Source organism: Mya arenaria, chromosome 12, assembly GCF_026914265.1.
Source record: "Mya arenaria isolate MELC-2E11 chromosome 12, ASM2691426v1".
In the NCBI taxonomy this organism is placed as follows: domain Eukaryota; kingdom Metazoa; phylum Mollusca; class Bivalvia; order Myida; family Myidae; genus Mya; species Mya arenaria.
Window position 1 is genome coordinate 23,237,890 of NC_069133.1, and position 13,161 is coordinate 23,251,050.

Sequence of the window (13,161 nt, forward strand, 5' to 3'; positions counted from 1 at the left end):
AGTGTATTGTCATCACATTCACACCTCTGGCATTAGGGGCCAATCATTGTAAAAACATGACAAAAGAACTAAATACACAATTGCAGCCTTGTAGGTCAACGGTTTTTTTATTTTATTTATTCAACATTTTTTTCGAATATTCGAATACCGATTTTGCCATTCGAATACCAAACGTTTGATCGAATATTCGAATATTCGAATATTCGTTTGCATCCCTACTTTTTCTAGTATACGTGCGAGGGTAAAGAAATTCGTACAGTTGTATTAACAATCTTTACTGGATTATATCCGAAAATTTCAAAAGAATATCACAATAAATATTCATATTACGTTAATAAACATAATGTATACCAGCAACATGCGTGGACAGTCAACGTTCACAAATGACGTCGTCCGGCGTCGTGTAACAGGTGGTTTCATCAATCATTTTTCAATATAATCTTCCTTGACGGAAATGCATTTTTGATGCCTTGAGATCCATTGGTCAAACATGTCTTTATACCTCTGAGTATCTAAATCCGAAACAACACGATGTACTGCATGTGACAGTTCAACAAAAGTATCAAATCTGGTACCCTTTAAGGTAGCTTTTACCACTGGGAATACACGAAAATTCATCGGAGCTAAGTCCGGAGAATAAGGAGGGTGTTCCACTGAATCGCAACCAAGTATATTTATCTCCAACCTGGTGGATTCTGCCGTATGAGCGGGGGCATTGTCCTGGTGTAACACTATATTATCCATGGTAACGTCGGGCCTCTTCTTCATCAACGCACGTGGCAAATCTATGCGCAGAACCTGAATACAGAAAACATCAATGTCTTAGAATAATTTTAAAATCTACTATTTATTTGACTACTTTCATATTGAGTGCCTATAATTATAATATTTAAATAGTGTGTTATGATTTGTTTTAAATATTGACCATACCATTATTAAAGAAATACTTTTTATATTCTTAATTCTCAACAAACCTTTCCATAGTAAGCAGCTTTAACCGTCTGTCCAATCGGCACTGTGTGTTGTAGAATCATCATATGGCGGTCGGCAAAGAAAATGTACATTTGCTTGCCTGCTGTTCTGATAACTTTGGCCTTCTTAGGTGTCGGTGATCCCGGAGTCTTCCACTGACGAGACTGCTCCTTAGTCTCAGAATCAAACAGGTAAATCCAGGTCTCGTCACAGGTGATAATGCGGTTCAAGAAAGCCTCCCCTTCCCTTCGATAACGTTGTAAAAACTTCCTGGAGGCATTAATCCGTTTTGTCCGGTGTTCATCTGTTAGTAGGCGGGGTATCCACCTAGCACAGACCTTTTTCATGTTCAGTTGTTCAGTAATAACTCTCTGGACTGTACCGAAACTATAACCAGTTATGTTACAAACATCTCGTATTGTTGTCCGCCTATTTCTGTAGATGACGTCCTTTACGGATGCCACTAACGTTGCGTCTACGGAACTCTCACGACCACGCCCCTTTTCATCTCCCACAGACGATCTGCCGTCACGAAAGCGCCGATGCCAATCAAAAACCCGATTCCGAGACATCTTCAGTCCTGCAGACGTCTTCTGTATCATTTTATAGGTTTTCGTCGGCGAATAACCAAGCTGACAGCAAAATCTAATGACAGCGTGAGTTTCTAGCGGATTTTTTGACGCCATAATTTTAAACAGGTAGTTACGCTTGAATTGCTGTTGTTTTTAAACGGAAACAACAATGACGTCGAAAATTTGTCAGATGACGTAAACTACGTCTAACGTTAATCGTGCAATTTGGCGCTGAAATATCTCTCATTATTATGAGGAAAATGACTTGCACATTTTGTGCGATTAGTTGTTAACGACAGCGTCCCCGGTTTTACGTCACTTGTTTGCTATAGTGATAAATAATATGGAACAACATAAATCTGCAATAAAAGTAATTTCATAAATATCGTTGCCGTAGATAAAAGAGTGTATTCAGAATTTTTTATATTTTTTTTAGTAAAATAAAGGAAATATAGGGACAGTCCCGTTTATTCTGGATCACCCCTCGTATATGATAAAGTTGTTATCTTAAAAATTCATATCAGGCCAATGACGTTTTCTGGTTGTATCATGCCAGTTTATGTGGCAATTACCCGCAAGTGGAGGTTCGAAAATGATTGGCAAAAGCGCAAACAATAATAAAGTTAATTTTTGTTCCGCCGGTTGGACCCTTTTCGTCCAGCTGCTTGAAGCATGTCCGCCCCGACACTTAGATGCTTTTTAACCAGCCATGTGGTGGCCATGAGCCATTTTCACATTCTCGTCCTTTCGCCGACAATTTGCATAAACACGTCGAAATGGCATGAATCACGCATCATATATTACAGCCTATGCAACAAAGTGAAATCAAAACCACAATTGATAATTACGTTATGCAACTCAATTATTAATTATAAATTGAACGTGCCTTGATTGATGGCCTGTATGACGCAGTTATCTTATGTATTAATATGCGGTTCTAAGCATCTCCTATGACGTTACAGCTCTCTTGTACTAAACTGTAATCATTGCTTAATATATTAGTCAATTACATGATCTTACCGCGGATTTTTTTTATGAAAGCCGGATATACATGTGAGCTCATCGCTGCGTCATAATAAGCGCATATTACAATTATTTTAGATTCGAAATGTGGACGTATATGTTGATAGTCGTGGGGCTTGTAAGAGTCGGGCTTGGCCAAAGTTTGGAGCCGGGCCCGTGTAAGTGGCAGGAGACAAACTTGAAGGTAAGATATAATAACTCCAATTCAAATATTTTTTTTTATTCCCTAGGGGGGCGGGGGGCGACTTTGTTATACCATCAGGAATTACATCAAGCCGTTCGGAATTTGGTGTACTCTTATCATATTTAATATGCATTACTATAGAATTTTGATGTACGCGCGCGTTTTGTTCGAAAAGAGTCAATAATTTAAAATAATATTAACTTGATTATCAAAGCAAGTAATGTTGCTTCATCCGTGATTTGAGAATTTGTGATGAACGACACCATGGCCATGACAATACTTGGACTTTCTACCCAGACCCAAACAGACCAGTTTAAGTAATATAATTATAGTCTCCGTTACCCGAGTTCTTAAAATTATACACGTGCGTGGAGAGCGGGTTTTTTAATTACCGTTAATAAGTAGGCGGATACTAACAGCGTAAACACTAGCGTGGAAAAAAACAAAAACGTTTTATTCGCACGAAAGTTGAATTATTTCCTAGACATCATGGTACAAAATACTAAGGTTACCCCCAACACTAGAGGTTTAAATTATGCAGTGTATATATTTATTGAGCATGTTGCATATATATACGTATAAATCACTGATATAAATTAATTCATTTTGTTCAGAAGTGACATAGGATGAGGTCAATATTTAGATACATCAGCACATTAAGGGAATAAAAAGTACGTGCGTGATTCGATGCTTAGGAATTTTGCGCGATGATCCTGTCATCAAAGAAAGAAACATTAAACATAAATTTAATTAATATATCCGATGCATGCTAATGAATGAATAACAATCACCAAAAAAGAATATACCATTAAATGAAATAATATTATTTCATTTAAAACAGATTGATTTGATATGTTACGCCAGATGAACATTTAATTGCATCTTCAATACGATTTTTTTCCGGGTTTAATCGAGTTCTCCAGTTTATTAACTTATTATCAGGGAATAAACCTGTCCGAATCCGATGAACCAGATTCTTTTTAACCGATAGTATCTAGTTCCCCGACCGCGGCCAGAGTGTAAGCACAGCTATAATTTAAACCTGTATATATTTTGATGATGTACGCGTTGATTTTGAAACTTTTTGTTTATTATGCTTTTATTATTGCTTTTTGTAACTCGATTTTTAAATAATTGCGTGTTTACTACATGCTTTTAATTACGTAATTGCGCAAAACGAATTTTATTTGCACTATATTAACTGCATAACATATTATGAATACTCATTACAGTGCTACATGTAGCAAGCTACTTAATATGCAGAACGCAGTTACGTAACTATAAGAGCACATTGAAAACTAAGTACACTACCAACCGCACGTATTTTGCACAAAAAAAACGCATTGCCACCACGGGAGAAATTGCGACATCGCGAGAAATCGCGGTGATGTATTCCACGGTAGCCATCGCCGTGTTCATCTGCTGCTATCGCGTACGACTTCGGAAAATCATTCTCGTTCAAGAGAGTGATGATACTATGCGTATCACATTTTAAATAATTTAATTTAATTTATATATTATTTATTTACAATAACACAAGCTTAACGAGAGCATTCGAAATTTAGAAAAAAAAATTGGAACAAGGTTACTCTAGCGTCTGAGTACTTTTACAGATGCAAAGCATAATTTTCAGGGAACAAACTACCTTTTGACTACGAACCAAGATTTGTAGATTACGGTTCGAGTGCGTATGAAGTTAATAAAACTGACAATAATTATATGTGTAGGACGAGAACACAGAAAAAGCCTTCAGAGAATTGACAGCTACCTTAACTACCGTTAATTATTACTCCGGAACGCCGCGTATCGCGGGGACTCGACGTGGTGGTGGAACGCGGGGTAAATTATAGGCATGCAGGCGATGGGCAGTATACTTCAATCGCGGCGTATAGTGAAAATTTGATCAAAAAGATAACGTCCGGGGTAAAGAAAAATCGCGGCCTTGTGCGAAAAGTGCAAAAAATAAAACGCGTGGTTGGTAGTGTAATTATGATGTAAATGTAAATTAGCTCGTTGACCAACGCAGCTTTTAACAGGGCTGGTGTTGACACGCCTGTGTGCGCATTAATTCGTCAAATGTCAAAAATGTTATGTCGATCTGCCGATGGTAGATTCAGATTTAATGTATTGGAAATCTGCTGGCCTATCGGTTTACAGCCTAAAATAGCATTATATGGGTCATCAGTTTGGAACAAGTTAATACCCGGCAATAAACGCAGAAATTACATGGATCGGGCTGAAGATGCAATTAAATGCTCATTTGGCGTAAGATATCAAATCAAAAAGTTTTAATAACCATTGAGAAGTGCCGTTGTAGTGGTTGTATATACTGAGTCATAATTATTACGACCATCGCGATCCCACACTTATATTTCTCAATTGCCCATGAAGATTAAAACGCGACATCTGTTTGTTACATTTTCGCATCTTTCATTTCAAATTGGTAGTACTTTAAATAGGAAAACATTATTGTGTGTTTTTGTTTCATTTGATATTTGATTAAAAAGATGCGAGGCTTGGCATTTACTTTATTTGGTTATTTAAGTCTAATTTATTTCTGAATTGGCGCAATCTTTTATTAACTAAAACGAAAGGTTTAATTATGTAAAGGACTTAATTATTAAAAAAAGATGGCTCTTATAGGAATCCGAACAAACGTTAATGGCAATAAATTTGCAATCCTTAAGCGACCCACGTTCACCTCGAATTGTTTATGTAAACTTCCTGGGACATGTACCCTTGTCATTTGTCTATTGTTTAGTACAGCATCTTTAGATTCCACAAACATGAAATACTGGTTTATCCATGTACTGATTTTTTTTAACACAGATTGTTGAACGACTAGCTATCCTTGAAACGAAGCAGACATTTCTCAAAGAGACAATATCCAGACAACAACATTTTATCGATGGTAAACATTGCTTCCAGTAATATTTTATTACAACTACGGTACTATCAAAATTTCATTTCTGTTAACATGTCAAAACACACTATATTTGAATATTTAGTTCAGTTTGGTATAAAACTCGCAAAACTTGTTCTTTCGGCCATTTTGCAAATTTAAGGTTTTTGATTGGTTAATAGTTATTATTGGATAGATATTGGCAAATCAAAACGTTTTGGTTAACTTTGACGAAACAAAAAATATAGTAAGGTATAATATAGTAAAAGATTATACAATCAGCTTCAGGTTAACTAAACACTTTTCATTTCACGTTTGAGCTCTTTAGGTGAAGTGTCTATTCAAGTTAAAATGATATCTTCTTTTTACACCAGATTTGATTAACATTGTTATGAAGCAATGGGGATCTTGGTCGGAGTGGAGCGCATGCGAATTCAAGTGCAGTGGAAGTGACGTAGATAATGGACGCACCCAAACCAGAACGAGGCTACTAATAGAAGACAATGTCGTCATGCAAAATGAAACTGAACGACGGCCGTGTAACGCTGTGCAATATGCAGGTGCGTAAGCTTGTAATTCCATATCTTAGATCTAACTTAAATAATTTAACTTATTTAAACACTGTTTAGGATGTTGTGTTTTTCAAAATACTTTTCCTTTTTGCATTTATATGTGGGCAAATTACAATTGCGAATTTTCAAATTTTCTATTAGTTAATTTGGCGTAGATCAGTTCTGACGAAAGCACCATAAAAAGTCATTGTTTTTTCAGTAAGTCTAGTGTTCCTTTAAAGCTTACTAGTTAAACTAGTGTCAGTATTAAAATGTAGTGGTATTTCTATGTTTCCGGATATGATTTTTATTAAACTGAATCCGCTAGAGTGGACAGTCATGTCGCTATCGGTATGTCCGAGATTTGAAAGATCTACTAAGAATGTTGTTGATTGCTAAAAACGCAGGAAATTTATAAATTATACATATAAATTATATTAAAAAGGATTATATTCAGGATGTGAGGCGTCGACCGGTCCAGACGACCAATACGGTGTTGCCTATGACTACCGTGACCAGATGGCTCAGGCAACATGCACCTCGTTAATGGAAAAAGGCGGGCATGTGTACGCTGTAAGGCGCGATTGTTCTAAGCTGAGTGTCCCTTGCACAGAAGTCTGCTCAAGCCTCAGGTATTTTTTTTTCAAATTTGAGGTTATTGATTTATTTATGTTCAAGATGTACATGCTAACTAAGTATTACCATGTGGTTAGAACTTTAGGTCTGAGAAAAAGTTAAACTGCCATCAGTCGATAAATATATATAATATAACATATAAATATATGTATATAACCCTCAAAACAAAGTTGATGACCATATACAGAAACAAAGACATGTTGATAAGTATAGGGAGTTTTTCGTTACACTTGAATTAGTTTCACACGTACAATATTCTGCAAAGCATTTACAAACGAACAATAAGAACAATAACATACCTAGATACTACAAATAAATAGTAAGTGCGCATAATGTCGCTAAATCGTTAAATTTTTATTTGTTCTAATCTCACTGTGTGTATGCAGTCTCTTTGTTCTTTAAAAGCAAGGTATTTTCTTTGCTCTAGTCGGACTTTTTCAACTGCATGAGTGCATTTCCTTGTGTTCTTAAAGGGGCTGTCTCACGTATGATAAAATAGCGAAAAAAAGAGAAAATTGTCGAAAACTGACATAAACTTGGCGTCGATGTGTACAATGCATTGAAACTTACTAACTGAAGTACCACATAGTTTACAATTTGTTTAAGTTTAGCCGTTATTTCGTATTTTTCCATTAAAAAAGATTACTGTGTATGTCTACCAGGTAGAATTCATTCCTTGTGCGTGAATGGCTAGTCGGTGGTATCACGTGATATTACCGAGGTATGTGTATAGCTTAATTATGTCATCCGATTTGTGTAAGCCTTTGTAGCTCAGTTTAATAGTAAGACGCCGGTCTTCAATTTTGGCGCCGCGGGTTCGTACCCGGTCTCCGACACATTTTTTTTTTACATTTTGGTACTTTTTTACAATTAAGATATCAAAGCGTAACACATTCTATTAGATAATTGTCCTGAGATTCGTTACGGAAAAAAACTTTTTTTGGTGCCAATCTGTGACACAGTCCCTTTAAATACAATTACCTTTTTTATTCTAGTCTAGACTTCTTTCATATCACTGCACGTATTCAGTCCCCCTGTTCTTGAAAAGCAAACGAGTTTTGTTCTGGTCTGACGACTCGTTTCAATGGTTCCACGTATGCCTGTGAATTTCAATTACAATATACATTTGTATGTTCTGTGTTCTAGTCTGACCTGTTTCAACACATTGCAAATGCGCAGTCCCTGTGTTCTTTAAAAGCAATGGATTTTCTTTGTTCTAGTATGACCTGTTTCAACACACTGCGCATGCGCAGTCCCTGTGTTCTTTAATATTAATGTATTTTCTTTGTTCTAGTCTGACTTGTTTCAACTCACTGCGCATGTGCAGTCCCTGTGTTCTCTAAGAGCAATGCATTTACCTGGTTCTAGTCTGACCTGTTTCAACACACTGCACATGTACAGTCCCCTGTGAACTTTAAAAGCAATGTGTGTTTTTTTTTCTTTGTTCTAGTCTGACTTGTTTCAACTCCCTCCACGTGTACACTCCCCAAACTTGGCTACCATGGGGCGTGACGGGACAGAAAAGTGCCCATGTGTATCGTTACAATGGCTGTGGTGGAGGCTGTGGACCAAACTTCTGCTGCTGCTGCAGCTCATAAATAAGAATCGAATGGATTTTTTGGATATGTTGGTGCAATCTTTTATTTCGAAAGAACTTGCTTTTTTATTCGACCCACACGCTGCAGCGTCTGTGCGCGCAAAATGAATAATAAATTTAAAAAAATGTTTATATTACATTTGTTCTGTAGTGTTATGGCTATACATTTCTCTGATATTAAATAGAAAAATACAGCAAGTCGGCTAAACAAGCCTAATGCACGCTACTGAGAGCCTACACTTCGGTCCAATATCACGCTACTGAATCTCTACGCTTGGTGCTTAAAACATGCTTATTCAGCCGTGCGCTTGGTCCCCTAACACGCTACTGAGTCCATGCGCTTGTTCCCATATCATGATTACGCTTGGTCAGCTAACATTCTACTGCGTCCATATCTTGCATCTGCGATCGTGCACTTTGTTTAATATCATGCTGCTACGTCTCTGTGCGAGGTCCAATTTCATGCTACCACGTTTCTGTGCGAGGTCCAATTTCATGCTACTACGTTTCTGTGCGAGGTCCAATTTCATGCTGCTACGTCTCTGTGCGAGGTCCAATTTCATGCTACTACGTCTCTGTGCGAGGTCCAATTTCATGCTTCTACGTCTCTGTGCGAGGTCCAATTTCATGAATCTACGTCTCTGTGCGAGGTCCAATTTCATGCTACTACGTCTATGTGCGAGGTCCAATTTCATGCTTCTACGTCTCTGTGCGAGGTCCAATTACATGCTACTACATTTCTGTGCGAGGTCCAATTTCATGCATCTACGTCTCTGTGCGAGGTCCAATTTCATGCTACTACGTCTATGTGCGAGGTCCAATTACATGCTTCTACGTCTCTTTGCGAGGTCCAATTTCATGCTACTACGTCTATGTGCGAGGTCCAATTTCATGCTTCTACGTCTCTGTGCGAGGTCCAATTTCATGCATCTACGTCTCTGTGCGAGGTCCAATTTCATGCTACTACGTCTCTGTGCGAGGTCCAATTACATGCTTCTACGTCTCTTTGCGAGGTCCAATTTCATGCTACTACGTCTCTGTGCGAGGTCCAATTTCATGCATCTACGTCTCTGTGCGAGGTCCAATTTCATGCTACTACGTCTATGTGCGAGGTCCAATTTCATGCTTCTACGTCTCTGTGCGAGGTCCAATTTCATTCTACTACGTCTCTGTGCGAGGTCCAATTTCATGCATCTACGTCTCTTTGCGAGGTCCAATTACATGCTACTACGTCTCTGTGCGAAGTCCAATTACATGCTTCTACGTCTCTGTGCGAGGTCCAATTTCATGCTTCTACGTCTCTGTGCGAGGGCCAATTTCATTCTACTACGTCTCTGTGCGAGGTCCAATTTCATGCTTCTACGTCTCTGTGCGAGGTCCAATTTCATGCTTCTACGTCTCTGTGCGAGGTCCAATTTCATGCTTCTACGTCTCTGTGCGAGGTCCAATTTCATGCTTCTACGTCTCTGTGCGAGGTCCAATTTCATGCTACCACGTTTCTGTGCGAGGTCCAATTTCATGCTACTACGTCCCTGTGCGAGGTCCAATTTCATTCTACTACGTCTCTGTGCGAGGTCCAATTTCATGCATCTACGTCTCTTTGCGAGGTCCAATTTCATGCTTCTACGTCTCTGTGCGAAGTCCAATTACATGCTTCTACGTCTCTTTGCGAGGTCCAATTTCATGCTTCTACGTCTCTGTGCGAGGTCCAATTTCATGCTTCTACGTCTCTGTGCGAGGTCCAATTTCATGCTTCTACGTCTCTGTGCGAGGTCCAATTTCATGCTACTACGTTTCTGTGCGAGGTCCAATTTCATGCTACTACGTCTCTGTGCGAGGTCCAATTTCATTCTACTACGTCTCTGTGCGAGGTCCAACTTCATGCATCTACGTCTCTGTGCGAGGTCCAATTTCATGCTACTACGTCTCTGTGCGAAGTCCAATTACATGCTTCTACGTCTCTTTGCGAGGTCCAATTTCATGCTTCTACGTCTCTGTGCGAGGTCCAATTTCATTCTACTACGTCTCTGTGCGAGGTCCAATTTCATGCATCTACGTCTCTGTGCGAGGTCCAATTACATGCTACTACGTCTCTGTGCGAAGTCCAATTACATGCTTCTACGTCTCTTTGCGAGGTCCAATTTCATGCTTCTACGTCTCTGTGCGAGGTCCAATTTCATTCTACTACGTCTCTGTGCGAGGTCCAATTTCATGCTTCTACGTCTCTGTGCGAGGTCCAATTTCATGCTTCTACGTCTCTGTGCGAGGTCCAATTTCATGCTACTACGTCTATGTGCGAGGTCCAATTACATGCTTCTACGTCTCTTTGCGAGGTCCAATTTCATGCTTCTACGTCTCTGTGCGAGGTCCAATTTCATTCTACTACGTCTCTGTGCGAGGTCCAATTTCATGCATCTACGTCTCTGTGCGAGGTCCAATTACATGCTACTACGTCTCTGTGCGAAGTCCAATTACATGCTTCTACGTCTCTTTGCGAGGTCCAATTTCATGCTGCTACTTCTCTGTGCGAGGTCCAATTTCATTCTACTACGTCTCTGTGCGAGGTCCAATTTCATGCTTCTACGTCTCTGTGCGAGGTCCAATTTTATGCTTCTACGTCTCTGTGCGAGGTCCAATTTCATGCTACTACGTTTCTGTGCGAGGTCCAATTCCATGTTACTACGTCTCTGTGCGAGGTCCAATTTCATTCTACTACGTCTCTGTGCGAGGTCCAATTTCATGCATCTACGTCTCTGTGCGAGGTCCAATTTCATGCTACTACGTCTCTGTGCGAGGTCAAATTTCATTCTACTACGTCTCTTTGCGAGGTCCAATTTCATGCTTCTACGTCTCTGTGCGAGGTCAAATTTCATTCTACTACGTCTCTGTGCGAGGTCCAATTTCATGCTACTACGTTTCTGTGCGAGGTCCAATTTCATGCTTCTACGTCTCTGTGCGAGGTCCAATTTCATGCTTCTACGTCTTTGTGGGAGGTCCAATTTCATGCTTCTACGTCTCTGTGCGAGGTCCAATTTCATGCTTCTACGTTTCTGTGCGAGGTCCAATTTCATGCTACTACGTCTCTGTGCGAGGTCCAATTTCATTCTACTACGTCTCTGTGCGAGGTCCAATTTCATGCTACTACGTCTATGTGCGAGGTCCAATTACATGCTTCTACGTCTCTGTGCGAGGTCCAATTTCATGCTTCTACGTCTATGTGCGAGGTCCAATTACATGCTTCTATGTCTCTGTGCGAGGTCCAATTTCATGCTTCTACGTCTCTGTGCGAGGTCCAATTTCATTCTACTACGTCTCTGTGCGAGGTCCAATTACATGCTACTACGTCTCTGTGCGAAGTCCAATTACATGCTTCTACGTCTCTTTGCGAGGTCCAATTTCATGCTACTACGTCTCTGTGCGAGGTCCAATTTCATTCTACTACGTCTCTGTGCGAGGTCCAATTTCATGCTTCTACGTCTCTGTGCGAGGTCCAATTTCATGCTACTACGTCTATGTGCGAGGTCCAATTTCATGCTACTACGTCTATGTGCGAGGTCCAATTACATGCTTCTACGTCTCTTTGCGAGGTCCAATTTCATGCTTCTACGTCTCTGTGCGAGGTCCAATTTCATTCTACTACGTCTCTGTGCGAGGTCCAATTTCATGCATCTACGTCTCTGTGCGAGGTCCAATTACATGCTACTACGTCTCTGTGCGAAGTCCAATTACATGCTTCTACGTCTGTTTGCGAGGTCCAATTTCATGCATCTACGTCTCTGTGCGAGGTCCAATTTCATTCTACTACGTCTCTTTGCGAGGTCCAATTTCATGCTTCTACGTCTCTGTGCGAGGTCCAATTTTATGCTTCTACGTCTCTGTGCGAGGTCCAATTTCATGCTACTACGTTTCTGTGCGAGGTCCAATTTCATTCTACTACGTCTCTGTGCGAGGTCCAATTTCATGCATCTACGTCTCTGTGCGAGGTCCAATTTCATGCTACTACGTCTCTGTGCGAGGTCAAATTTCATTCTACTACGTCTCTTTGCGAGGTCCAATTTCATGCTTCTACGTCTCTGTGCGAGGTCAAATTTCATTCTACTACGTCTCTGTGCGAGGTCCAATTTCATGCTTCTACGTCTCTGTGTGAGGTCCAATTTCATTCTACTACGTCTCTGTGCGAGGTCCAATTTCATGCTTCTACGTCTCTGTGCGAGGTCCAATTTCATGCTTCTACGTCTCTGTGCGAGGTCCAATTTCATGCATCTACGTCTCCGTGCGAGGTCCAATTTCATGCTACTACGTCTCTGTGCGAGGTCCAATTTCATGCATCTACGTCTCTTTGCGAGGTCCAATTTCATGCTTCTACGTCTCTGTGCGAAGTCCAATTACATGCTTCTACGTCTCTTTGCGAGGTCCAATTTCATGCTTCTACATCTCTGTGCGAGGTCCAATTTCATGATTCTACGTCTTTGTGCGAGGTTCAATTTCATGCTTCTACGTCTCTGTGCGAGGTCCAATTTCATGCTACTACATTTCTGTGCGAGGTCCAATTTCATGCTTCTACGTCTCTTTGCGAGGTCCAATTTCATGCTTATACGTCTATGTGCGAGGTCCAATTTCATGCTTCTACGTCTCTGTGCGAGGTCCAATTTCATGCCTCTACGTCTCTGTGCGTGGTCCAATTTCATGCTACTATGTTTCTGTTCGAGGTCCAATTTCATGCT

General features: G+C 40.0%; 1 protein-coding gene across 2 annotated transcripts; it reads left to right on the forward strand.

Annotated features, from left to right (window-relative positions):
- Nucleotides 1-2,474: 2,474 nt before the first annotated feature.
- LOC128212283 (uncharacterized) lies at nucleotides 2,475-8,567 on the forward strand. Of its 2 annotated transcripts, none has more exons than XM_052917660.1 (5): nucleotides 2,475-2,751; nucleotides 5,581-5,662; nucleotides 6,028-6,213; nucleotides 6,662-6,836; nucleotides 8,135-8,198. In XM_052917660.1, the coding sequence occupies exons 1-5, from the start codon at nucleotides 2,653-2,655 to the stop codon at nucleotides 8,181-8,183; spliced, it is 591 nt and encodes a 196-aa protein (XP_052773620.1). In that variant the 5' UTR covers nucleotides 2,475-2,652; the 3' UTR covers nucleotides 8,184-8,198. The 2 variants fall into 2 exon arrangements, with proteins under 2 accessions (XP_052773620.1, XP_052773619.1); XM_052917659.1 differs by lacking the exon at nucleotides 8,135-8,198 and adding an exon at nucleotides 8,291-8,567 and having other exon boundaries at nucleotides 2,477-2,751.
- The last annotated feature ends 4,594 nt before the right edge of the window (nucleotides 8,568-13,161 follow it).